The 26,135-nt window shown below is 41.0% G+C and overlaps 1 protein-coding gene and 1 long non-coding RNA gene across 2 annotated transcripts; one reads left to right on the forward strand and one right to left on the reverse strand.

Moving 5' to 3' along the window:
- Window positions 1–224: 224 nt before the first annotated feature.
- Window positions 225–25,693, forward strand: nol10 (nucleolar protein 10; the record flags this gene model as incomplete). The annotated part of the gene is made up of 21 exons (XM_053435207.1): window positions 225–400; window positions 1,099–1,144; window positions 1,238–1,336; window positions 1,423–1,500; window positions 1,587–1,624; window positions 3,173–3,309; window positions 3,426–3,491; window positions 3,633–3,693; window positions 4,542–4,627; window positions 12,023–12,101; window positions 13,229–13,378; window positions 13,866–13,932; window positions 15,194–15,246; window positions 18,773–18,899; window positions 22,381–22,460; window positions 22,621–22,719; window positions 22,877–22,969; window positions 23,317–23,493; window positions 23,921–24,231; window positions 24,519–24,621; window positions 25,511–25,693. Coding segments are annotated over exons 1-21 (2,199 nt in total), but the record flags the coding sequence as incomplete, so codon positions are not given.
- On the reverse strand, window positions 8,806–10,704 carry LOC128451398 (uncharacterized). Its single transcript, XR_008340100.1, has 3 exons — window positions 9,513–10,704; window positions 9,293–9,373; window positions 8,806–9,197 (listed from the first exon to the last, which is right to left on the reverse strand). It is a non-coding gene; the product is annotated as an uncharacterized LOC128451398 (long non-coding RNA).
- Window positions 25,694–26,135: the final 442 nt, after the last annotated feature.

Consider the following 26,135-nt stretch of genomic DNA (forward strand, 5'->3'; position numbering starts at 1 on the left):
ACAATTAATAAAAGAGTAGCTTAGCAACTCGGTTGACCTGGCAATATAGAAATATAATAAGGCGATACTGTTCACTTGTACTACAATTTGAAGATATATTATTTTATTTATCCACTTATTTTAGAAATTATTTCCTTAACTCTTAAACAAAAAAATAACAGCGAAGAGGAAGAGGAACGTGTGCGGTGAGTTTTGTTTCCACTCGGACACGTGTGCCAAAACACAACTCCACTTCCTGTTTTTACGCCGTGGTAACAACGTGGATTCAGTCCGGTTCACCACGGTGCAGTGAGAGTGTGAGTGAGTGAGTCCGGAGCCGCTGTCACCGGCCATCATGCAGATATCAAGTGTGAACGACGTGAAGATTTATAACTTGAGTCACGGGAAGTCTCTTCCCGAGGTAAGAAACAACGTGACCCAAACCATGAAGTTTAACTTTAGCTAACACGCTAACAGCGCTAACGAGCCCGGCGAACGTGCCAAGAGCAGCCCTAACATAACCTGTGGAGGAAAATAACACTGTTAACATTAACCCACCACGCTAATGTAACGTTTCATGTAACTGTAGGAGCTCGTGTATGTGTTTGGTCATCATTTGATATTCCTCAGTTCAGTCTCCATCCCTCATTCTGTACATTCATATCACAAAATGCTGCAAAAGTAATAGAATTGACCTAAACAAGAATAAACGACACACATATTAGTGATGAGAGCATTGCTGTTGTCAAGCATTGTTTTTATTATGGATTGCCTCATTGTTCAAACAGGTGTCATTTCATACAAACTATCTCTTTATACTTCTGCACATATACAGTATACATCCTCGCGCAATCAACATGTGCCACTGCTCTTTACCCATTTCTCTCCAAATAATATCTCCATCTTATCCGGATACTTTGTGTAATTTCACTACCTTTCCTTGCATGATTTTATATGAGTTTCCTTATCTTTCTATCTGCAATCATATATAATATTATATAATATCGCTCTTGCTATGTCCCACATTTATCTGATGTTTACATGGTATATCTACTTCTTTATAACCTTTTTTAACTGATGCTTCTTTACGAGCTTAACAGAGTATCTTCTTTAATGCAGTGGCTTTCAGATCGCAAGAAAAGACAGCTACAAAAGAACGATGCAGGTGAGTTCAGAATTACACACAGGCTCATTTCCCCCCCCAAATTGCACATCATTATTTTTGACTTATTTTTCTATTCATCGTTTCTTTTCCCAGATATCCAGCGCAGGATCGAGCTCATCCAGGACTTTGAGATGCCCACAGTGTGCAACTCCATCAAAGTGTCGAGAGACGGGCAGTTCATCCTGGCAGTTGGTGAGATCAGCTCTGGATAAAATGTTCCAATCATGCCGGTCATTTCATTATTTTATTTTATTTGACTTTTTATTTGTTGATATCAGGCACTTACAAGCCCAGGGTTCGCTGTTACGACACCTATCATCTGTCCCTGAAATTCGAACGCTGTCTGGATTCCGAAGGTAAGTCCGGAGACGTGACCACTTGTTCACTGGCCTTCATGTCACTAATGACTCAATTTAACAAGGTTCTTTTTTCTCCCTCAAAGTTTTGGCCTTTGACATCCTTTCCGATGACTACTCTAAGGTGAGCAATCAGTGGCCTGCTGCCCAAACACTTAAAAACAATGCTGTTAGACTTGCTGGTTTTATACATGATCTGTGTATAGCTGCTTTCAGACATGCGCTGATCCCCGAACATTCCCTGAGAGGCTCTATGTAAGAGGGTAAATGACCATGTGAGAGCCTCCGCACTTTCTGCAGAGTTTCTCCACCAAATCCACTTGTGAAAACAGATTCACCAATAGCCAGTAGGCGTGTTTATGTTTCTTACACGTGACAGACACAAAAATGACAACGGTTAGAAAATATGTCAGTAAGCCTCAAAGACAAATACACGTGATCTCTGCAGCAGAATTGATATGTCATGTCCTTCCTCTTTATAGATGCATATACTTAGAGGTTCTCAGAAACTGACAATGAAGTTTGAGTCGACTAATTTGTAACATCATGAGAAGACAGACATCAAAATCAGCCATTTGAGGATCCCTAATTGTAAAATTAGGACTTTTGTTGTTAGCCACATATTGATTACTTTCACTGGCCACTTTATTAGGTACAACCTGTACAATCTAATGATATACAATCCAATTAAACAACCTTTCCATATCTTTACCAAGCACCTATTACGCAGCTTTGGTGACATTGTTGAAAATGTATAGATTCAGAAATATATCTATTGCCGAGGTAAAGGTGCTGTTGTGCTGTCCTTCCAATTTCTATATCCACCAGTGAAACCTGCCTCTTTGGAATTAGTTGTTTGCTTTTTCCTGTGGTGGAGCGGGTTAAGCTTTCTTTCTGAAACTGTAAAAGTGACCTGCAGTAATTGAACCACATTAAGTTAAGACTTGGACCCATTCCACAGAACCTTGAACTGGAGAGTGAGTTCTCATTGCTGTGAACGTGCTCTTGTCACGACTGACAGCGTCACTTACCTTAATGTGTCCCAGCCGCTGATGCTACAGGGCGTTGGAGCACCTCCTTAGGCCCTTAACAATCATAACGAGTCTTGCGAGGTACAAGCCACAGACAGACACAGATTTCTGGAATTAGCAGTTACATATATTACAATATATTACAGTCCAATACATCACCACCACTATCTATGACATCAATGCTAAATCATACAATATATAACTTACATCATAGGCGTCATCAACGTGGACCTCCTGGCAACAAAATATACGTTTACCAAGTTAATTGCCTATTATAATCTTACCAATGTTCCAAGTCCAGCTATATTCACTTCCACAGAGAAAACTGTCCTTGCGTACTATGATTCCACAGCCCACTTCAGTGAGCACTATTTACAATCAACAGCCAGAGTTATCCACATATTAGAAATATAAAAAGTTTTCTTTTAGGGATATTCTGGTAAAATCTTTGAAATCCTTGTAGTGTCATAATTTATAGAACAGTTAGGGCTTTATATTACTTATTAATCCTGTTATGTGAAAATATTTGTATGTCTGTAAGTTACACCAAACTCCCTGAAATCCCTTATTTCCTTATTCAGCATTTTTGACGAACCTTGCTTTTAAAGTCATTCTGTGATGTTTGCTGTGTGTCTGTGCAGTTGGTGTTTTTGCATGCTGACCGCTACGTAGAGCTCCACTCTCAGCACGGACAATACTACAAGACGCGTATTCCAAAGTTCGGACGAGACTTTTCTTACCACTACCCTTCCTGTGACCTCTTCTTTGTGGGGACAAGGTGAATACGTAATTGAATGATGGAGGTTGAGGGCCTCTGTTATTCTTCATTCAAAATGTATCTTGAGCATGTCCTATAAAAAAGCATGTTTGTGACACCGGACTCTTCTTTTACAGTTCAGAGGTTTTCAGGCTGAATCTGGAACAAGGGCGCTTTCTCAACTCACTCCAGACTGATGCTGTGTAAGTATTACCATGGCTGGTATGTTGCTGTTGATGTGTGCAATGATATGCATATGATCCAATAATAGCAGTTGGACAGAAATATTTAGCTGTGATCGCTCTGATGTTCACGATGCCTCTTTCTCTTGACTTCTCCACCAGGGAGAACAATGTGTGTGACATCAACCCCGTTCATCATTTGCTTGCCACAGGGACCTCAGAGGTACGTGCCATGGCAGAATGTGTTTGAAGTGATGCACCAGTTATTAGTAGACGCAAGTAAAACAGTCTTTGGCTGTTTCTTGCTAATTGCATTTGAGACTAGGTCAAGCAAATACTGCTGCCACAGTCCCCTTAAATACAAACTATCTTTATAGTTCAGGACACAATGTTATTTTTGCAACACGTTTGTGGTTCTTACACACACAGCAGCTGAAAAACCACATTCTATCTGCTGGTTCCAGATTTTAATTTTGATATGCACCAGATTGCACACACTCATAAATATCACCTCCTTAAATATTATGTTCTTTAAAAAAAAAACAAGATGAATGAATTACTCCCTGGGAAACACCTAACCCCAAGGCGGCGCCAATGACCTATACTACAGCCAGCCACCAGGACAGGATCAAGATGTTTTGGCTTCATTTTAGGAAGCAGTCACAACCTTCATCTGTGGATATAGTCTATGGTCTGACAGTCTGCCTCTGTAAAAACTTTAGACTTCAATTTTATTATATACATTGTACTATATACATACTGTAAATTTCATATTAAGTTCAACTATTTCAAACCAAGACCTGGGACTTTTCATCAGGAAAGCAGCTCGTAATTTTCCAGCAGTTGCCTACTGCACTTCTAAGGCCTCCAGGGGGCACTGTGGCAGTTAATGACCTTCCAGTCTCCCTAATATAACTTTCTGTACCATCAAAGTCATTTTGAAGTTGTTATTCTAAGTGATTAAATCTACCAAGTGTTGCTTTGAATTCTATTGCAGTCAGTTTTGTGAAGCCTTGAGGTGTAAGGTAAAAACCCACCGTTAACTGACTGGTTCATCTGTTGGGTCACCAGGGAAGGGTGGAATGCTGGGACCCTCGTGTGCGGAACAGAGTGGGCATACTGGACTGTGCCCTGAGCAGCCTCACTGAGGGAACAGAGTAAGTGCCAAGCTGTCGCATTGACATGTCGAATGGTTTCAGCTGAAATCAGCGTGACGATGCATATGAAGCCACATCTCCATTGTCTTTACAGGGCGCCACATGGCCACCATTTCGTCATTTTTTGCGACTATTTTTGGGGACTACATTTAATAACTAGTTGCATATATATTGATCGGACACCATAGATAAATCATTATCCTGCCGTCCTGTTTACCGAGCTGGTTACACATACTCTTGGCCAGGGGCGTCAGCTCACCCAATACCATACAGGGGCACAATAGGGCACCGAAAAAAAAATGTGAGCGCGCGAAGCGCGCGAGCTAAAAAAATTTTGGGCAATTATTTATTTAAAAAAAGCATGGGCACAGATAATTAATGCAAGCACGCAAGCAAATATTTTATAGCACTTATTTATTATCATAAAGCGTATCTTCATCAAACATGAATAAATATCTGTCAGCAAACATGAACTTGAAAACTGAAAACTTGAAATGTGCAACTGTAAAAGGAAAAACAAAAAAACACCTCTACATACATACATGTCTGTGTTTATCATTTCTATTTCAGACCATCCTATGTGTGATGGTGATGATCCTATGAGGTGTGTATATCATGGCCAGAAAGATAGGGGAGCTGTTCATTTTTTTAACAGTAAACGGTAGCGCCTCTGCTTCATTTTTGCGAAGCTGTCGATCAATTGTGACTGGCTTAATTTGGAGAGTTCTCCTCGCTCAACCGACATGATGGCAAGATGATGAAGCCTATCTTGCCCCATTGTGCTCCTCAACCAAGTGTGAAGGCGTCTCAGTACGCTGAATGTCCTTTCACAACTGCAGCTGGACACAGGAATGGTCAGACATATTTTAATGACCTGTGTCAGTGTAGGGAACATGACATTATCGAGTAAACCGAAAAGACATTGCATGTCAGTAATTGGCAGGCTCTCCTGCTTTCTGTCCAGGTAATGTTTCGCTACCCACACCTCCTCTTGTTTAAGATCAACATTGTAGTGATCTGCGAGACCTCTGAGGTCCTCCTCTTTGAGAAAGGTGCTCGAGCCTGGGTTACAGGCCTGAACACCCTTCAGAACAACGCTGTTCAGAGATGAAAAGCGTTGCTCCAGCTCCGCAATCATCCTGTCTAGGCAAGGTAGGTAGACATTTGTTCTCAATTTTTCAGCATTGCCTAGGTCACTCGCTGCCCCACAACTAGACTCGACTATGTACTCCTCCAGGCGTCTTTGCTTTTGCCTTTGTCTTGGAACACATGACTCAGGGATTTGGTGCGTTTCGCACAAGGCCTTTGCACGGTCATATACAGTGCCTTGCATAAGTATTCACCCCCCTTGGACTTTTTCCCATTATGTACTGTTACTAACTGGAATTCAAATAGACTTAAATAAACTTTTTCCCGTTTGATCAACAAAACATGCATAGTACTCTGGAGGTGCAAAATAAATTTTATTGTGACACAAACAATAATGAGAACAAAAAAGTTGACATCTGTTGGGTGCATAAGTATTCACCCCCCTGTGTCAATACTTGGTAGAACCCCCTTTCGCTGCAATTACAGCTGCAAGTATTTTGGGGTATGTCTCTACCAGCTTTGCACATCTAGAGATGGAAAGGTTTGTCCATTCTTCTTGGCAAAAAAGATGAAGCTCAGTCAGATTGGATGGAGACCGTCTGTGAACCGCAATCTTCAAGTCTTGCCATAGATTCTCTATTGGATTGAGGTCTGGGCTTTGACTGGGCCATTTTAAGACATTAACATTCTTTAATCCAAACCATTCCTTTGTAGCTCTGGCTGTATGTTTAGGGTCATTGTCCTGCTGGAAGATGAACCTCCGCCCCAGTCTCAAGTCTTTTGCAGACTGCATCAGATTTTCTTCAAGGATTTCCCTGTATTTGGCTCCATCCATCTGTCCCTCTATTCTGACCAGTTTCCCTGTACCTGCTGAAGAGAAGCATCCCCACAGCATGATGCTACCACCACCATGTTTCACTGTTGGGATGGTGTGCTCAGGGTGATGGGCAGTGTTGGGTTTCCGCCACACATAGCGTTTTGCATTGAGGCCAAAAAGTTCAATTTTGGTCTCATCTGACCGGAGCACCTTCTTCCACATGTTTGCTGTGTCTCCCACATGGCTTCTGGCAAACTCCAAACGGGATTTTTTATGGATCCCTTTCAACAATGGCTTTCTTCTTGCCACTCTTCCATAAAGGCCAGATTTGTGGAGTAGACGACTAATAGTTGTCCTGTGGACAGATTCTCCCACCTCAGCTGTGGATCTCTGCAACTCCTCCAGAGTAACCATGGGCCTCCTGGTTGCTTCTCTGATTAATTTTCTCCTTGTCCGACTCTTCAGTTTGGGTGGACGGCCTCCTCTTGGTAGGTTTGCGGTTGTGCCATATTCTTTCCATTTTCTTATGATGGATTTTATGGTGCTCAGAGAGATGTTCAAAGCTCTGGATATTTTTTAAAAACTTAACCCTGCTTCATATTTCTCCACAACTTTATCCCTGACCTTTTTGGTGAGCTCCTTGGTCTTCATGATGCTGTTTGTTCAGTAATGATCTCCAACAAACTCTGAGTCCGTCACAGAACAGGTGTATTTATACTGAGATTAAATTGCAGACAGGTGGACCCTATTTACTAATTATGTGACTTGCAAATGTGACTTGTGAATGCAATTGGTCGCACCAGATCTTTGTTAGGGGTTTCACAGTAAAGGGGGTGAATACATATGCACTCAACACTTTTCAGATTTTTATTTGTAAATAATTGTGAAATCCATGTAATATTTCCCCCCACTTCCAAATGATGCACTATTTTGTGTTGGTCCATTACATAAACTCACGATGAAATAAATTTTAATCTGTGGTTATACCATGACAAAATGTAGAAAAGTCCAAAGGGGGTGAATACTTATGCAAGGCACTGTACCTCCGTCGCTTTGGGGTCAGTGCGCATTTCTTTTAGAGTGGCACACACAGCGCATTTAAACTCCTCTGCTTTTGCCAGGTCCACAGTTTCACTTTGCAGGTATTTGTGAAGACTTTCTGTCACAGACAAAAAAGTCTTGAAGACCATCAACAGATAAATTGTGGTGAACCTGGCAAGGTTGGCATGCAAACCCACAGCCGTGGGGTTGCTGATGTTGGACAGGCACGTGAGAACTGCGGGGAAATTCTCTATCATAGCGTTGATTGACCTCAGCTGGCACGACCATCGGGTCTTGGACAGCTGTACCAGCTCAGAAGGCTGTAAGCCAAGCTGTTTCTGGGTCTCCTTAAACTTGTCGTGGTTAACAAGGGAGACTGAAAAGAATGTATACACATTCTGCATGAGGTCAAATAAATTCCTGGCCTCTGGTATGGCTTGACATGTGCAACACAGCACTAAATTCAATTGATGTGCATAGCAATGCACATAAATGGCCATGGGATGGTTCTCTCTGAACTTAGCTTGGACCCCTCCAACAGTCCCACTCATGACTGAGGCGCCATCATAAGCCTGTGCAACCACCTTCACATGATCTAAGCCATTCAATCTTAGCTGATCTTCAATTGCAGTGGTAATGGACTCTGCGTCAAACCCTTTCAAATCTGTCATGGCTAGCAAATGCTCTTTCACACTCCCCCCAGCAACATAACGAACACACACAGCTAGCTGCTCAGTGGTGCCATCTCTCGCTTCATCTGCCATTACTGAAAACATTCCAGCCTCCTTTATTTCTTGACTGATAGCTTTTACTATCTCTTAGGCACAGCATTGAATGACCTCATTTTGGGATGAAGGTGATAAGTATGTACTGTGAGATGGTGGTGAATATGCCTGAAGAAAAGGATCAAACTCTTTCAAGAGGTTCATACACTCCAGAAAGTTTCCCTGGTTGTCGCTGGACATGCCCTCATCATGGCCACGGAATGGGATATTTTGTTTACCCAAAAACTTGGTAACAGCCACAACCCGGCTGAGGTACTCGCGTCTCTCTTTGATTTCACGCTCACTTGCAGAATCCAACTGCTCGACAACACTGCCATGAGCCGCACTGGCTTTATAACTACACCAAGACTCCATGCTTGCCTTATGGGCTGGTGATTTCTCATGCTCTCTATAGACATCCAGAGCTTTTTTCCAATTTTGAAAGCCAGTGTTTACAAAGGTGTCATTCTTCAAATGTTTCCCAAATATTCTACAGGGAAAACAAAAGGCTGCATCTTTAGACTTGGAATATTCCAGCCATGTAAAGCTTTCAAACCAGTTGGCGTTAAAGGATCGATTCTTGGCACCAAAGTTGTGCTGGGGATATTTTGACAACTTAACTTGGTTTGGGCCAGACTCCTTTCCCCCAAGATCACTTGTATGTCCCTCAACATTGTGGACACTGCTTTTTTCTCTTGCCCCCAGTCTAATGTTCTCTGCCACTGTGGCAACTGTTTTCTCAGTCTCATATCTGGGGTGTGATCTCTCTGGCCTGTCTGTCTCCTGTTGTCCTTCCTTCTCTCTCTGCATTTCCCCTGCCTCAACCAGCTCATTCTCTTCTGCCCTCTGATTCTCCTGTCTGGTGCAACATACAAAAAATCATATGATCAATGGTTACCTCAGATAACCATTAAAAGTTCAAATAAAATTAATCAAATCTAAGCTGAGTCTCACCTGTCAGTGTCATCTCTCAATGCCAACTCTACCTGCGTCCCTTCAATCTGCTCCTCTCCTCTGCACTCTGCTGCACTGAGTCTTGAAGCAACAAGAACATATTACAGTCTCCTGTCTGCATTTTCACTATCTAGATTTGTATATATGCATATGTAAAGTTACTTGTGTATAACCTGTTTGCTGTTATTCCTAATTAATATGAAAGTAATAGTCATATCACCTCTGCTCGTGCTCATCAACATCCCTCTCTCCTTCACCTTTTCCTTCAACTCCTCCGTCACCTCCTCCGGCACTCTGCTGCTCCTCTTTGTCTGGACAGATATGTAACTGTTAGGCTTGGGCTAGTGACCAGTGGTCAACTCAACTGGGTTGTTACCTAAAAGTGGTTTGCATTGCCTTGTTACCTAGCGTAGCTCTCTCATTTCTCCTTGCTGCTTTATCCCTGCTCCGAGCGAATAACTTTCTGATGTCCATCTACAAGAACAATGTTGTTTGAGTTGAATTGAGATCAAAATCATAACTAATACAGTAGGCTGTTATATCTAGTTCCGGTCACTGAGATAACAAATAATTCAATGCCAGCAAAAGATCATAAAATAACATAGCCTACTAGTACAACATACTTCTTCCATAACTCTCTACATACCTGACACACCAAAAAAACGAATAGTAAAAACAGGACATTCGTCTATATGCATGCTATGAATGATACCTATCAATTGTTTGTTTTTTCTACATTATGTTTCTACTGTCTTGAAAGTAACCACCTGTATGTCATCATGCCCCCTTAATGTCTGTGCTTTTGTCTGTAGGCCTACTCGAGCAGAAAACACCAGAATGAGAATAATTTCAGAATCATTCATTTTCAACTTTGAGACCAACGTGTGCTTGAGCTGCTTAAGCCAGCCTGCTTATTTAAGCATGCACTGGGCTATTTTTAAAAGCAACAGCGTACAAAACAGCTTCCACCTCCGAGTGTTGTATTCTGTTATAAATTGCGCTAGTATAACATCGGTGCCATTGGTTCCAGGCAACTTGAGAAGATGTCTTATACAGTATGCCGATAGCTAGCTAACTAAGCTGACAAGACAACTTGGATACCCCATCACGGGATCATCACCCCCTGAAAACATGAACGTAAAGAATCGAGAAACACCATAAGATGGCATGTAGTGTGAACCCGACATTTGTGATCTTTCTCCGATCAACAGGTCCAGCTTAAACAGTTATCGCTACAGTTTAATATATTAGCGAACTGTCTGGCTACTATAGCATAACGACAGACGTGACCACATTAGCTAATAACACCACTTCAGAGACGCCCCTTCACCTTATTTGATGAAAGGCATACACATTTGTTAGACATTCTATGCTTCCAGAGGATAAAAATGTAACGCTTACTGTTTACTTCACTTCACTTCACGCCGGCCGGAGTGAATGGTCGCTGACGCTGTGCTGGACAACTCCTGGCTCTGTGTTACAGGCAACTCTCCGGCTGCAACATGCTCCGAGTGGCCGCAAGTGGATTCTAATTACTCTGTCCGTATGTCGGACTTAAATTCTAACGAAAGTGGTAGTCTATAGGCCTATTTTAAGAAAAAAAAATGCTAGCATGCATTCTGTAGATTGCCAGATGAGTCAGACTTAAATAAAAAAAAATTAAAGGTATAAATAAATTAATTAATTAAAAAATCAGTGCCCCAGGCATACCCAGGCACCGCAGATCCACAACGGGGCACGTGCCCCGGTGAAAAGGGTCTGCCGACGCCGATGCTCTTGGCCAAATGCTTAATATTTATCCAAGAGCAATTATTGTTAACAGAGCCAGAGAGTCAATGTCATTTATTATATTGGTTGTATGTGTGGTCTATTTTATTTATGGTTTATTTATTGAGGATATTAAAATATTTGTAATTCTAAATTAGAATTACAAATATTTTAAGACATTCTAATTCAAATGTCAGACTCAATATTCTTAAGAATTGAACGTTCATTGCTCTTTGAAAGGGTGTACTTGCAGGATTATGATCTAATATTTTAATCTTTTTTCAGTGGTATGAAAACAATATTATTTATCACAATAATATCTGGGACATTGGATATTGTCCAACAAAATAAGTTATCATGACAGGCCTTCCTTCATATTTTAAATAATGCACCAAGTGAGAGGTTTCCTTTCACAGATTACAGTTTAAATTCTCTGATAATTGCTATCATATCCAAGCAAAATTGATATTGTACACTGAAATATGGATAATAAAGATAATGAATCGAATCCCGACCTTGTGAGTTGTTATCAAATAGATTTGGGAAATCAGTGGTCCCAGCCCTAATCAGCATGTAATTAGAGTAAAAGTGCAAAATAGCCAATTTCAGAATAATATGTGACAGGATTCTTGGTACAAGGGAGGATTTAATGTGATGTCCGAGTCTCCCTGCATGTGGAAACAGTGGCGCTCCTGATTAGAATAATAATTTTCAGTAAAGGGCTACAGTACTCCTAGTAAAAAAAAGTTAGTCCGGAGCCCTGCTGTATCTGAGCTGCATGGAAACACTAAGTGCAAGCTCTGCATCATTTTGGTGTAGTGTGGAAATATCCAGCTCTTCTCTGATCCCAGTCGCTTTATTTTCCTGTCTCCGCAAAGCTACATTGTCTCTGTCATTACAACTTATGTTTGCTGCTGTGTCTCGCTTTGACTTTTATTATTCTTTTGATGTTTTTCTCAACAGAGTTCAAGGTTTGCCTTCAATCAGTGCTCTGAAGTTTAATGGCTCCCTCACCATGGCAGTCGGCACCAGCACAGGACAGGTCAGCTGAAACACTTTTATGATATCCTGCTTTTTACTCCATCCATCCACTTTGTTTTGGTGTTAAAAATTCAAATCAGTGTACAACACAAGATTTTCATGGTGGCAAATATCAGTCTCAGGCTCTTTAACTTTCAGTTTCTACGTTTACGCTTGTCTTTCACACCACTATTTAGGGGGCCTAACGGAGATGTTTGTAAATGTTGCTGATAACATTTGAGGTGGAAAACTCAGGACTGCGTTAAGTCTGAACAGGCAGAAAATCATCTCAGATGTTGGGGGGAAATGATACAGTCACAAAGCACTGCTAACACTTGAAATGCTTTCAGACATGAACTGAACTCCAAATATCCTCAAATTATCCGGACGCAAATGGCCGAGTCAGAGTCTCCGGACTTTCTCCACAATATTTCCTGCCATCCCTCTTAGTAAAAGGTCCAGATAATGTCCGAATGATTCCATGTGAGAACACAGCAGGAGATCCTCTGGAGCCTTCACTCCGAGCAAGTGGACACAAAATGATCTCCGGCTGTGTTCTTCATATGTGACGGGCACAAACTCCAGAGTTTATGTCTGAAAATGGTTTTAATGTCAGTAAGAGTTCCACCTCATCCTCTGTCCAAGAAAGGAATTCCCTGCTCTTAACTTTTCACAAATGCCGTTTCTCCTTCGCACAATTTTCTTTATGTATGTTCGTAAGTTTACTTCTGATTAAAAGCTTGTCTGGACGGGGATCGCTTTAGATTTGATGGATATTTTAAACTGAAGACATATTTGTATGAATGTAACCCCAGTATCAGAGATCTGTGGCTACATTGTTATCTTCCCCTCTGTTTGATGCCATTGCAAACCCTCAGCTGCCTGTCTGGTTGGAATTTCCACTTCTTCCTCATTTGTTAACTTGTTATGAATATACTGAAGTGAGCCGGACTCTCCTACAATTTGAAAGTTCGCATAAAAGCTTTTTGGAATGAAAATGTTCAGCCAGGTGTCGTAACTCTGTTGGGGTAATTTAGCTTTAACTTTTAAATATTGAGTTAGAGTTTGGTGGAATCTTTTATTCTCTTGGAATACAATACATTTCTGAATGTCGTTGGTGTTATCCCCCCCTTGTGCTGTCTTCTGAAGGTTCTGCTGTACGACCTGCGCTCCAACCAACCGCTGCTGGTTAAAGACCACTTCTACAACCTGCCAATCAAGGCGCTCAACTTCCACGATCAGCTCGACCTGGTTGTGTCTGCTGACTCCAAGATTATAAAATTCTGGAACAAAGACAACGTAAGACCTGACTTGTGCTGCACATGAATGATGATGAAGTGTGTGACGTTTTCTTTTCATGTTTTAATATTTGAAGCTTTTAGCATCCTTTCACTATTATGATAATATATACAAATCAGTTCTTGTTCTAGTGTTTTTTTGCCATAACATGACATGTGAGTATCGTAGGTCAAAGTTCACCAAAGTTGAACTTCAAATGATGTTAGGCTGTGATTTCCTTCACCACAGAAAGGAAATGTTTTAGATTAGTTAGCATCATCACAGAGGAAGACATAGTGAATGTATATGCACACTTGATAATCTGTTTGTATATCTGATCGCAATATTGAACTATGTTGTCACTCATCAGAGACTCTTCATCATGCAGGCTTTGCTTATGTGTATTTTCAAAAGTAGAACACAAACAAAACAGGACTGTCTCATTATCTGTCTTGACTCTTTCTGACACCATTCATCATCTCTTACCTATTCTGTCTGTCCTCCACAGGGCAAGGTGTTCTCCTCCATACAGCCTCAGGCCAACATTAATGATGTGTGCATGTACCCTAATTCAGGTAAGAATGACTTCAGCAACATCACAGGATAAGATAAAGCTAACTGGTCCCGATGTAGAGAAACTACCAGAGCAAAAACGTAAGAACAGGTTCATCAAAATTTAACTTTAAAATGATACAAAGTAAAATAATTAGATAATAATACTAAAACATCATATATATTTAGATACGAATATAAATAAAAAAATGAATGATATATTTATTTCATCGGTCATCATTACACAATGTGCAATAAGTTTAAACAAAGTCTAAACCATTTTATATAGCGAATGAAAAGGTTCAGGCAGGAGCAAATGCTTATATATTCTTTAACAAAACAAGAATTAAGCTACCCTCCATAAATATTCAACGAAAAAATCCTTCACACTTGGATCCCTTTAATAGTGTTGTAAATCAATCTCTTTTTTTTTTTAAACATAAGAGAATTACACATTTCTAAGGTTATATTGGCATTTTTCAACAATTTCACCCCAACAATAGAGACACAGAACACATTTTTAGCACACAATTTCCGCTCGTATCATATTTGCTCTCTTGTATTGAAAAAATACATCATATTCTTGGAATTACTTAGATTTTATGTTGAGCATTATTGGCATTTTTTATAATATGAACATTTTTAAAATGTCATAGAATGAGAATTGCAAGATTTATTCAAATCTTTGCTTTAAAAACCACAAGATGGTCAAAATATGTTCATTGAGAACTGTTTCAGATTTGCATCCTTGTCACAACCTCTAGCTTTCCTGCAGCTCTCCTCAACCAACGGGTGGCGCTGTCCCACAGTCGGATACAAACACGTGTTTGACTGCTGTTTAATCTTGTAGGTCACTTCATGCCAGTCAGAATACACAAGATAAAAAACTGAGGGTGACATTCACATTAAAGTCATTGCTTAGTTTTAGATAAGGGATTTTTTTAAAGAGTTTTCCTCCTTTAGTCTGTTATAGAGGAATGAAGTAAAGACAATTCCTGAAATTACAAATCATCTTGTTTTCTCCTTTTCTACCTTTCAGTTGCCTCTCAAGAAACGCATTGAGAATATATGTACGACTATTTTGGTTGTAAATTTCATACACCTAACTGACTCAAACATCTAAAACCAAATATCGTGTCAAATGGGGGTCCGGGTTCTAGTTTGTGTCAGTTAAAGGGTCCATGAAGTGCAAAAGTTGGTGGTACTGGTTTACACCAGATATGATCTCCATTAATATTTTCTCTTTGCTCTTTGTGTTGCGTTTATCCTCCATGTCATTGACAGGTATGCTCTTCACTGCCAATGAAGATCCCAAGATGAACACCTTCTACATCCCGGTAAGTACGTAGGCTTTTACATTCCCTAACCATGAAGTCAACAGGCGCTCGGATATCAGGCTCATATCTGAGAAAAAAGCCATATGGAGCAATAAATAATATTTGGTGTGTCCCCCGGTGACTCAGCCGATCTTCATGGACTTGTGGGAGTTAACAAAACAGGGTGTGGGCTGTCAAGTTTCTCTGTCAGTTATCTGATACTGTCAAAGCTGCTGCATGACATATAAGGGCTGTTGTCATCAGCATTTTGTGCTTGACTTTGAACTCAGTATATCAGCCTGTTCTGAGCAATCTACTCAGTCCACAGAGATGATGATGTCACGCTGTGTCACACACTGGGGACAAAGTCAAAAGAATCCGGCCTCAAGCACCTTGTCATTGTTTAGCCTCATCAATGAGCCGATACCTGATACCTCTAAGCTTTCCTACGCAGATAGTCTGTGTTGTGTCAGGAGGTGACGTCTCAGCGTAGGACGTTAGTCACAGGAATATCAACATAAATGTCAGGTTCCGCAAACATGTCTGAACGTACATCCTGACATTTCTACTGACTTAATACTAAGAGGCCAGGTGCAGAAAGTCTGCAGATACTGCGAAGCATCTCACTTAGCTCTTTCTGCAACTCACAAACAAAAGGTTCCTGTTTACACAGGCATGTGCACGGTTAGTGTACATAATTGTCCATGTGATATGTGTTTTCCGGTTTTATGGCATGGACAGAGATTAAAACAGAGCCAAAACGCTCACATGGACCGAGATCGCTTTAGTTTGGATGAAAACGCCGTAGTACGGATGTAGCTTGAGACAGGTAGTAAAGTTAATTGCATTTGGTCAAATGGGATAAAACAAAGGCCTGAATAATCGTCTGTAGCCCCATTGATGAAACAAAGGTCCTGAGGTTGGCAGTATTTTTTTTAAAGGAAAAATCCACTACAGGTCAAAGATTTGATATAATGGTCAAAGACCATCACTGATTTTGTATATCACAAGGTATTTCTAAGATTAGACTCTACAGGAGAAGAAAGTCAACCAATACATTGAGTAACTGGGAAAGCTGTCTGAATCAATAATGAGGACCAAAGTCGAATTTGCATTTAGTTTGAAAAAATCCTTTATTTGGCACCCAGTCCTTTATAATCAGGCTCATTGAGTCTAAGAGCGAGCACAGCAATCTGAGAGCTGAAGTTTCACATGCGCACAAAAGCAGTCAGGGCACTAGGAAATGGACTCAAACTGAATCACAAGACATTTGTGCTGGAAAATATATATCTGATTGCAGACAAAGTTCTGAAAAGGAACTGAGAAAAATGTGTTCGTGAGCAGAGGCTGATTAAGAGGGAGAGGAGGGGTTTAAGGGACTGATTTACTCAATATTAGTATTATTAGTTCTGTTGTCCATGTTGTCACAGCTACTGCATGATGGGCAAAGGCTGTTGTCATCAGCATTTTGTGCTCCGACTTTGAACTCAGTATATCAGCCTGTTCTTTGCAATATACTCAGTCCACAGAGATGATAATGTCACGCTGTGTCACACACTGGGGACAAAGTCAAAAGAATCCGGCCTCCAGCACCTTGTCATTTTTTAGCTTCATCAATGAGCCGATACCTGATACCTCTAAGCTTTCCTACGCAGATAGTCTGTGTTGTGTCAGGGGGTGACGTCTGAGCGTAGGACGTTAGACACATGAATATCAACATAAATGTCAGGTTCCACAAACATGTCTGAATGTACATCCTGATAAGGAGTTTTTTTAGGGGGATTATTTCCAGAGATCATATTCTATTAAATACAAAGTGTCTGCTTTTAACATTTATTATCATCATTGTCATTTTTGTTGACGGCAGTTCAGCTTGCTCTTGAGAATCCAAAAATGTTGAAGTGACCTCACCTGTTGGCTCAAAGTTGGGTGAAGCTCCAATCGGTTTGCAAAACCACGAACGAGATCAAATCATTTGTTGTTGCTGTTGTCGTGATTGATAAAATCACTTATGTTGATGATTCCCTGCCGCTGCTGCCACAGAGCACCGGTCGCCTGTTTATTCAAATGTCATCAATATTAAATGTGGTCCGTGTCCGAATCGCACCAAATTCAACATTGCAATTCTTTGAGCCCTGAATAATAGAACGTTTTGCGAGAGGCATGTTCCACAGCCAGAAAGACAGAGATCTTTTGGAATTACATAGAAGATAATTTAAGTGGTTAATCCCAGACATCCCGATAAGGGACAAATAACACATGGTACTCATGGTATGTGGGTCACTTTATTGTAACAGTGCTTACTCCACCTGTAACCTCCCCACAGGTTTTTAGAGAATGCTTCAGTAACAGGATACTTCAGTACAAATCCATATCTTTTATACTAATAAATGTCTATTTCAACACCTAACAACCAACATCAAACGATAACCTCTGTAATGCAATATCTCAATCCAAGAGAATGAATCTCTATTATAATATTATAATGAAAAATCATGTTAGAAGCTACTGATAGTGTTGAATGGAAGACCGACTTTGATTAGCCAAAAGCCACTGGCAACGCCTCGTCACACCTGATGTGCCCATGGGTTTTTACCTCTTTATATACAGTCTAGGGTTTTAACCAGCTCAACAACAAATTGATTATACCTCCTCAGTATTTTTCATTTGAATGATTTAATAATGGATTTAAATGTGAAATTATCCAGTAATTTACAAAGATCTCAAAGAGACACATAGTTGTGTAGCGCTCTGTATTTTTATTTTCTGCTGTGTATTATCGTGCTGATCTTATACGAACCCCGAGCGATCTGCACAGCGGAGGTAATTTTTCACTCCCTGCTTCGCCCGGTTACTCCACCTCTCACCTGATCTGTTTTCAGACATGATAAAACCTGCAGAGAGTTGGATTTGGGGCTGTGACAAACAATCCTTTTCTTTATTGATTAATCGGTCTTGGTTTATCAATGAACTGTTTAAAATATCAGAAAGTTGATAATGGCTTATTTGATCCAAACAGAGAGACAAAAATCCAAAGATATTAACTCAACTATCGCTTAGTACAAAGAATAGAAGCAGATGGTCAGAGTGGACAAGCTGGAACGAGAGACTGTCTGGAATTTTGTTTAAACAAGTTTAATGATTAATACATTTTCAGAATGTTAACTATTACTTCCTGTTAATCGCTCTGTATGAGATTGTGACATGGACATAATGAAATTCCTGGTTTGGTGACTATATACGACTGTGTTTCTAAACATGAGCATATGCGGATTTAAAGCACACATTGTCAAGAGAGTGGAATCAAACTGTTGATGTGCACACTGTGAAAACAACTGCTCATCAATGATTGCAGTCAGTACTTTGCTGATGCTTCTGCTCTATCACCAGTGTTGGCTCAGCACAAGTCCACAGAAGCAGCTGAGTCATTTCTAACTGAAACTGAATCTTGTACAGTAAAGACTATTTTTGTTTCCCTAAATACACAACAGGTTTAGTACTTACTCAGTATTCTAAATCTGAACCTTGTGTGTGTCTGTGTGTTTAGGCTCTGGGCCCTGCACCTCGGTGGTGCTCCTTCCTCGACAACCTGACAGAGGAGCTGGAGGAGAGTCCAGAGAGCACAGTGTACGATGACTACAAGTTTGTCACCCGCAAGGACCTGGATAATCTGGGTGAGACCTTGCTGCCTCCATTTCTCATCACTGTATCTGCAAATAAATTTGAACAACAGCTTTATAGTATCAGTTTAGTCTTTTCTAAAGGCAAAGCATTCAGACAAGGTCAAATTCTGAGAATTGGTTAGAGTTAACCTGCAGTCTCGCTTTCACAACAGCAACAAATCCTCCCCATTATTCAGGCGAGAGGTGGTTCAGCAGACAGTGGCAGGAATTGGCATTTTAACCCTGATGCGAACATCCCATGATTTTGTTTTTACAACACAGAAACACCACTGTTTTCTATGTTTCACCGCTTTTTTTATTCGCTCGTTGAGAGTCCAGTGGGGGATCCCCCTGGATTTCTACTGACTTAATACTAAGAAGCCAGGCGCAGAAAGTCTGCAGATACTGCGAAGCATCTCACTTAGCTCTTTCTGCAGCTAACAAACAAAAGGTTTCTGTTAACACAGGCACGTGCACGGTTAGTGTACATAATTGTCCATGTGATATGTGTTTTCCGGTTTTATGGCATGGACAGGGATTAAACTGATACAGAGCTAAAACGCTCATGTGGACAGAGATCGCTTTAGTTTGGATGAAAACGCTGTAGTACGGATGTAGCTTGAGACAGGTAGTAAAGTTAATTGCAGTCGGTCAAATGGGATAAAACAAAGGCCTGAATAATCGTCTGTAGCCCCATTGATGAAACAAAGGTCCTGAGGATGGCAGTATTTATTAAATGGAAAAATCCACTACAGGTCAATGATTTGATATAATGGTCAAAGACCATCACTTATTTTGTATATCACTAGGTTTTTCTAAGATTAGACTCTACAGGAGAAGAAAGTCAACCAATACATTGAGTAACTGGGGAAGCTGTCTGAATCAATAATGAAAACCTAAGTCTAATTTGCATTTAGTTAAAAATTAAAGATTAAAGAAAATCCTTTCTTTGGCACCCAGTCCTTTATAATCAGTTTCGTCAGGCTCATTGAGTCTAAGAGCGAGCGCAGAAATCTGAGAGCTGAAGGTTCACATGCGCAAAGAAGCAGTCAGGGCAAAAGGAGACGGACTCAAATTGAAGCACAAGACATTTGTGCTGAAAAATAATTATCTGATTGCAGATAAAGTTCTGAAAGAGACGTGGCAATGTGTACATGAGCAGAGGCTGTTTAAGAGGGGGGGGGGGGGGGGACTTTTACTAAATCTGAAAAGAAGTACTGCTCTCGAAATGAAAGTCCATACATACTCCCAAGATAAGGAGAAAGTCCATATTTTTCTTGACTCTGATGGACAAGTCTGTTCTCCATGTGTGTTAGAGAAATATAGCAAGAGCAGGCCAGCTCTGTGATAGAATAAGATTTTACTTTTGTGAAAATAAAGCTGGAAAATTAACATGTGGCGCAGTTTTGATATGGAATAAATAAATCGAAGGGAAACTATATCTATAAATATTTTTGGTTCGTTATGTAACTGTAGCATGTCAGACGTCATTCGAGTAGGCGGCCCTGCAATGTGGCCCCGGCACAGACAGCTAAAAGAATTTGGCCACATGTCGCAGACCACCTCCGGATGGTTGATCGAATCTCAAACGTTTCCTCAATGTGTCTCTGGTGCTTTCATACCTGAACTGAAAGCTGCCAAATTGTGATCAGATCAGGACACGTATCTAAAAGACAGGCGTAGACATGGCTCTGGTGAACGACTGAGAGGCTTGTGGGGGTGGGAGAAAGAAGGGACGGGGGAGTGGACACTTGAAGGGTTGAATGAACATTGGAATGCAGGCTCAGCACTAGAGAGATCAAATGACAAGAAGCAGAAAGGTGGTTGGCTAATGTGGAATAGATGGAGAGGAGGGGGCAGGCAGCGGGGGGGAACAGCGGTGTTGATTTACAGGAGCTGCGTATCGTGGCCCAATTATGTAACCCGGAGTCAGCCCGGTTTATCTGGTGAAAGATCCTGGGAAGAGTAACTTACTCCACTCTCTCTGCGCCCGGTTTAACTTCATGCACCTACACTCTGGCAAATAAATTTTGTTTTATAGTCACCACAACTCAGTCCTCAGTACTCAACACATTTCTCAGAACTGATTTGTATATTATCTATGCTATAGGTCAGGGGTTCTCATACTTTTGCAAGCTGGGTCCCCCTAATGCTGGTTAGGGGTAGTTGGGGCCCCCCTACCCCCCGCCGCCCGCCACCGCCGCCCTCAACTACACCACCATAGATAGATAGATAGATAGATAGATAGATAGATAGATAGCATATTGTTATTGATAGGCCTGACATGTCAAGGTTAGGCTATTCTTATTGTTAGGCCCATACAGACGATTATTATTACTATTTTACTATTTCCGCCCCCCACTTTGAGAACCACTGCTATAGGTCAATGAAGTTGGTTTTCCTCTACCATTTGCATTCATAGACTAAATACTGGTGAAATATTTGACAAAGTGTAACTCCTCATTGATTACACTAATACTAGTTTCACATACTTTTGGGGCCATAAGTATTTGGACAGTCACATTTTTTTTAATAATAATGTCTCACTGCACCATCACAATTTATTTAGTTGTAGATGTGGTTGAAGTTAAGATTCAACTTTGATTCAAGGGGGTTGAACACAAAGACTGTCACTTATTTTTAGGAATTACAGCCATTATTGTACACAATCCCTCAATTTCCAGAAGCCCACTAGCAATTGCCCAATGGGTTCAGGTTCTTGGTCACGTTTGAACTCTTCCCTCATCATTTTATCTTAATTCAAGCAAATAAAAGCTCTTAACTTGATTAGCTGCTGTTAGATTTGCAGTACAACAGCTAATCTAACAACAGCTGTTACTTTCAGTAGCTGGTAATGGGAACCCTCAGAGAAATGTAGATGCAAATTAGTGGCACCATGATAGACTGAAAAAAGACTAATTGCAGGGACTCAAGTGTGCAACAACTTCATACATTCTTAAAAATACATGAAGCAACAAAAGGCCTGGAAGAGCATGTAAGACTACTAAAGATAATGATTACCAAATTCTTTGTGAATAAAACAATTTCTCAACAGCTGGCCATGTAGAGAACAATCCCAACCTGGTCAGAGTATCACTGTCAGCAAATAGAATCTTGAGACACCTTTATAAATGTAAATATAAAGTGTTCAACATAAGCTGGGAACCACTGGTTAAGAATGAGAACATGATCAGAACATCATTAGACCTCGCCTGAAAACCTCTGGAAAAAGATCACCCAAGAATTAAGATTCTTGGGTGATCAGTGGGATTCGTCTGTAAAAATAATCACTGAAATATCGCTAAATGATTCAATCTTGACCTTTAGACTTTAACGCCATAATTAGTGGTTATATGCAGGTTTTCTTTAAAATCTGGAAAAAAGAGGCAATGGACTCCATTCCTATTTCCAGTAGAGGAGTTTGCCTTTTAGTTCTGATCTATCTCTGCTTCATATTAATTTACTCATCTTTCTGTTTATTACTTTGTGTCAGGTTTGTCTCATCTGGTGGGATCCTCTCTCCTGAGAGCCTACATGCACGGCTATTTCATGGACATAAGGCTTTATCACAAGGTACGGTGTTAATGCTGTATAAATGTTTCTTTTACATATCTAGACTATTTAGCTGAGTTGTGGAGTTCAGGCTGAACAGACAAAACTTACTAACTTGTTGTTGTTATTGTGGAAGCGAAATGTTCCGATTTCACAGTTTTGCTGTTTGGTTTTGCCGCAGGTCAAAAGCATGGCTAATCCTTTTGCATATGAGGAGTATCGCAAGGATAAGATCCGCCAGAAGATTGACGAGTCCAGGACTCAGAGAGTGCAGGTTACGGTGAGTGTATTTTTCATTTCCAAAGTGAAAAACAAATAACCTCTCGTGACTGTTTTATATCAATAAAAACTTGCTTCATAATTCAAACTGGTTCGATCGTGTTTCCTGCTTCCTGTGTGTTTTTAATGAAATATTCGACTGTCTCTGACCCAAACAGAAGCTGCCCAAGGTGAACAAGGATCTGGCTCTCAAGCTGATGGAGGAGGGTGATGACCAAGCAGAGCTGGCTTCTAGGAAAAAGAAGGGCAAGGTAAGATAACTGAGGTTGCAATTACAGAAATCAAGATGTTTATGCGTTTGTGTCTGTTTGTGCTTAATTGATAAGATGCTGTCTCCATCACAATAAAACTGTAATTCATTTATGTTTATCGTGCACAGTTTGGCACCTTCATAAAAGTGTGATCTTTGTGTTTTATAAAATGGGACTCAGTTGAAACTTTTATCAAACAAATTGAATGAAATTAAGCTTTCTGTGCCTCATGAGCTGCATGTATTTCCTACCACAGCATCTATTAAAATACTTTGCAATCTCTGTATCTTTTCTTCTAATGCATTGGTCCTAACCAGTTCCACCATTTCAACTTCCCAAAACTACAGGCCATCCCCAGCATCCTGGGCGACGACCGCTTCAAGATGATGTTCGAAAACCCTGAGTACCAGGTAGACGAGCAGAGCGAGGAGTTCCGCCTGCTCAACCCCATCGTCTCCAAGGTCGGACTGAAGAGGAAGAAGAAGCTGCGTCTACTGGCTCAGCAGGCTGCAGATTCCGAACAGGTAATATACTCAGCACAGGTACCACTCGTGATGTTTGACTGCAGGATTTTTTGAAATGAGAAGTATGAGTATGAGAACACTTTTTGAACTGCTTCTATGTGACAAAGGAAGGAAGTCTTGTGAGGGGTTTGAATTAGTTTGGGCTGGAGGCAAGTGGCATAATAACTAAATCGTGGCTTTCCACATTCACTTCTTGTACTGGAAGTAGAGTATTAAGTGTGATACCAGCTTGCGGTGCTCCATAATCCTTCAAGACACGGTCATCTGTTTCTGTCTTGTTCACAAGCCTCTGGGAGCGTGCTATGTTTAGTCATACTGTGTTTTCTAGACACTATTTGGGATGAATGGTCAGGCCTGTGTCTAGATCCCTGAAAGAATATTGTAATATCTCAATAAATGTTTTATTTTTTTTAACGTCTTTGTCCAGGCGGCTGACAACGAGGAGGAGCCTGAGGGGCGAGCAAGCTCCGAGGAGGAGAGCTCAGATGACGACAAGAGCTGGGTGGAGGAGGTGAGGGAGCAGCGGAGGTTGCTGTGGCAGGAGGGCCGAGACCGCCGGCGGCAGGAGAGGAAGGATGCTGACCGCAACACCGTCTTGCTGAGGGAACAGAAGGGAGGAGAGAAAACCTCAAACATGGCCGAGAGCAAGAAGACAAATCAGCCTCAGTTTTATCAAATCAAAGCCGGCGAGGAGTTCAGAAGTTTTAACGACATGGCCCGCAAGCAGAAACTACAGAAGTACGTCTTTGGAAATGTATTAAATGGAACTCTTACACAAGTGCTGGTTTATTGTTTACTTTAGGGTTTGCAGCTGTTGATGGCCGATGTTCACTTTATTTTGTATCGTGGTTAAAGAAGCTTTGAGCTGCAGGTTTTTCTGAAAGAATACATTTACAAACTTATAGAAATAATATTCATAGCAATTTTAACAGCTGTAGGTTAGCACATTATAGAACCTAACTCTGACTGTGTTCCTGGATGTATACTGTGCGTTATGTGGCATTAACATGTGCATGTTCTTGCAGGGCTTCACTGGAGGACCGTCTGAAGCTGGAGGAAAATTCTGGAACCAGCAACGTGACCGACGCTGCAGTTGGCAGCAAACAGTTAACCTTCACTCTCAAAAAGGTAAACACCTCACATGTGTTCTGTCGCTTGATTGTTCAAAGCACAAGACAACACGCTCACTTCCAGTAAAGTAAATGTTTCATCGGTGACGGATCAACAAAAGAAAATCTGCACCAATATTAGCTCCTGTTAAAGGACATTTCGAGCACAAGGCTCTTCCTCAGACTCATCCGGAGACAAAGGAAGTCAAATAAATCCCTTAACAGATGGATTTTCTCCTTTTCTCCAAAGCAATGAAGAACAACAACAAGTCAGGTCACTAACTGCTTTAAAACCAACGGATGCCCCAATTGTCCAAGGCAACTCTACTTGTCATCCATGATAAATTCAATAAAAAGTTAAGCCTTGGCTAAAGTGGCCTTTATCCTCGTTCCCATAACAAGCCTAAACAGCATGATAAAAATATTCCAAGGTGGAGTCATGTCAGCAATTCAACAGGAAGAGCAGAATATGATTACAGTAACTGCCATGATATAAAGGCACAACAATCTAATTGAACTGTAGGGGATAAGTTACTACAGTTCAGAAACAGAATAGTAAAGAGCATAAAACCTCTAAATACCTTTTATAAATCTGCACTGAACACACAATATACAAGTATTATGTTAGAAAATATTTATACATAGGTCTAAGTGAACTTTAATTGCACTCAGTCATATAAAAAACTCCAATTAGGGCCTAGACCCTGACGGTGCGAGGACCCTATTGCTTTTGCTTAAATTATATTTTATTTAAATACATTTTTTGTAAATGTTGTATTTAACAACTGTTGATTTGAGTAGGTTATGGTTGTCCACCTGAATGTGCCTCTTCCTCTGATCTTGTCTGGAAGTCATCAGTCTAAAGCAGAGGTAACGATAAGCATAAATAATTCTGTCCTTCTCTGCAGTCGGAGCAGCAGAGGAAGCAGCTGCAGGCGGAGCGGGAACACCACGAGGAGAGGAAGAAGCTGCGGCGCTCGGCAGGACACCTGAGCAGTGACCGGGGAAGAGGCTGGGGCGGCGGCAGAGGAAGAGGAGGAGGAGGGGGAAGAGGAGGAGGAGGAGGGGGATGGGGAAGAGGAGGAGGAGGGGGAAGAGGAGGGGGAGGGGGAAGAGGAGGAGGAGGGGGAAGAGGAGGAGGAGGAGGGGGAAGAGGAGGAGGGGGAAGAGGAAGAGGAAGAGGCTACTACTGAGGCGGGAAATATAGTCCACTGTCAGAGGCTTCATCCTGGATGGACAACAGAGGCATTCCTTGCAAAAGCCCTCACATTCAAATCAAAGTTTAGTAGTTTCAGCTCTGAGTTGTGTTCAAGAAAACCGCTCTTATGTTCTATGGACATATGGAGACATTGTGCACAAAGCTGAGACAGACAATGATGAACGGGTGAGGTTGTCTTGCTCCTGGGTGGGCTGAGCCATGTGTTTAGCACATTTAAAAAGATTAGCGATGTGTCTGCCTTTGTACATATAATTCTTATGCCATTATTCAAAAGTACCTTGACTGCATATTTTTGGAGCAGGGTGGACCCAGGA

This window comes from Pleuronectes platessa, chromosome 11, assembly GCF_947347685.1.
Source record: "Pleuronectes platessa chromosome 11, fPlePla1.1, whole genome shotgun sequence".
Taxonomy (NCBI): Eukaryota; Metazoa; Chordata; class Actinopteri; order Pleuronectiformes; family Pleuronectidae; genus Pleuronectes; species Pleuronectes platessa.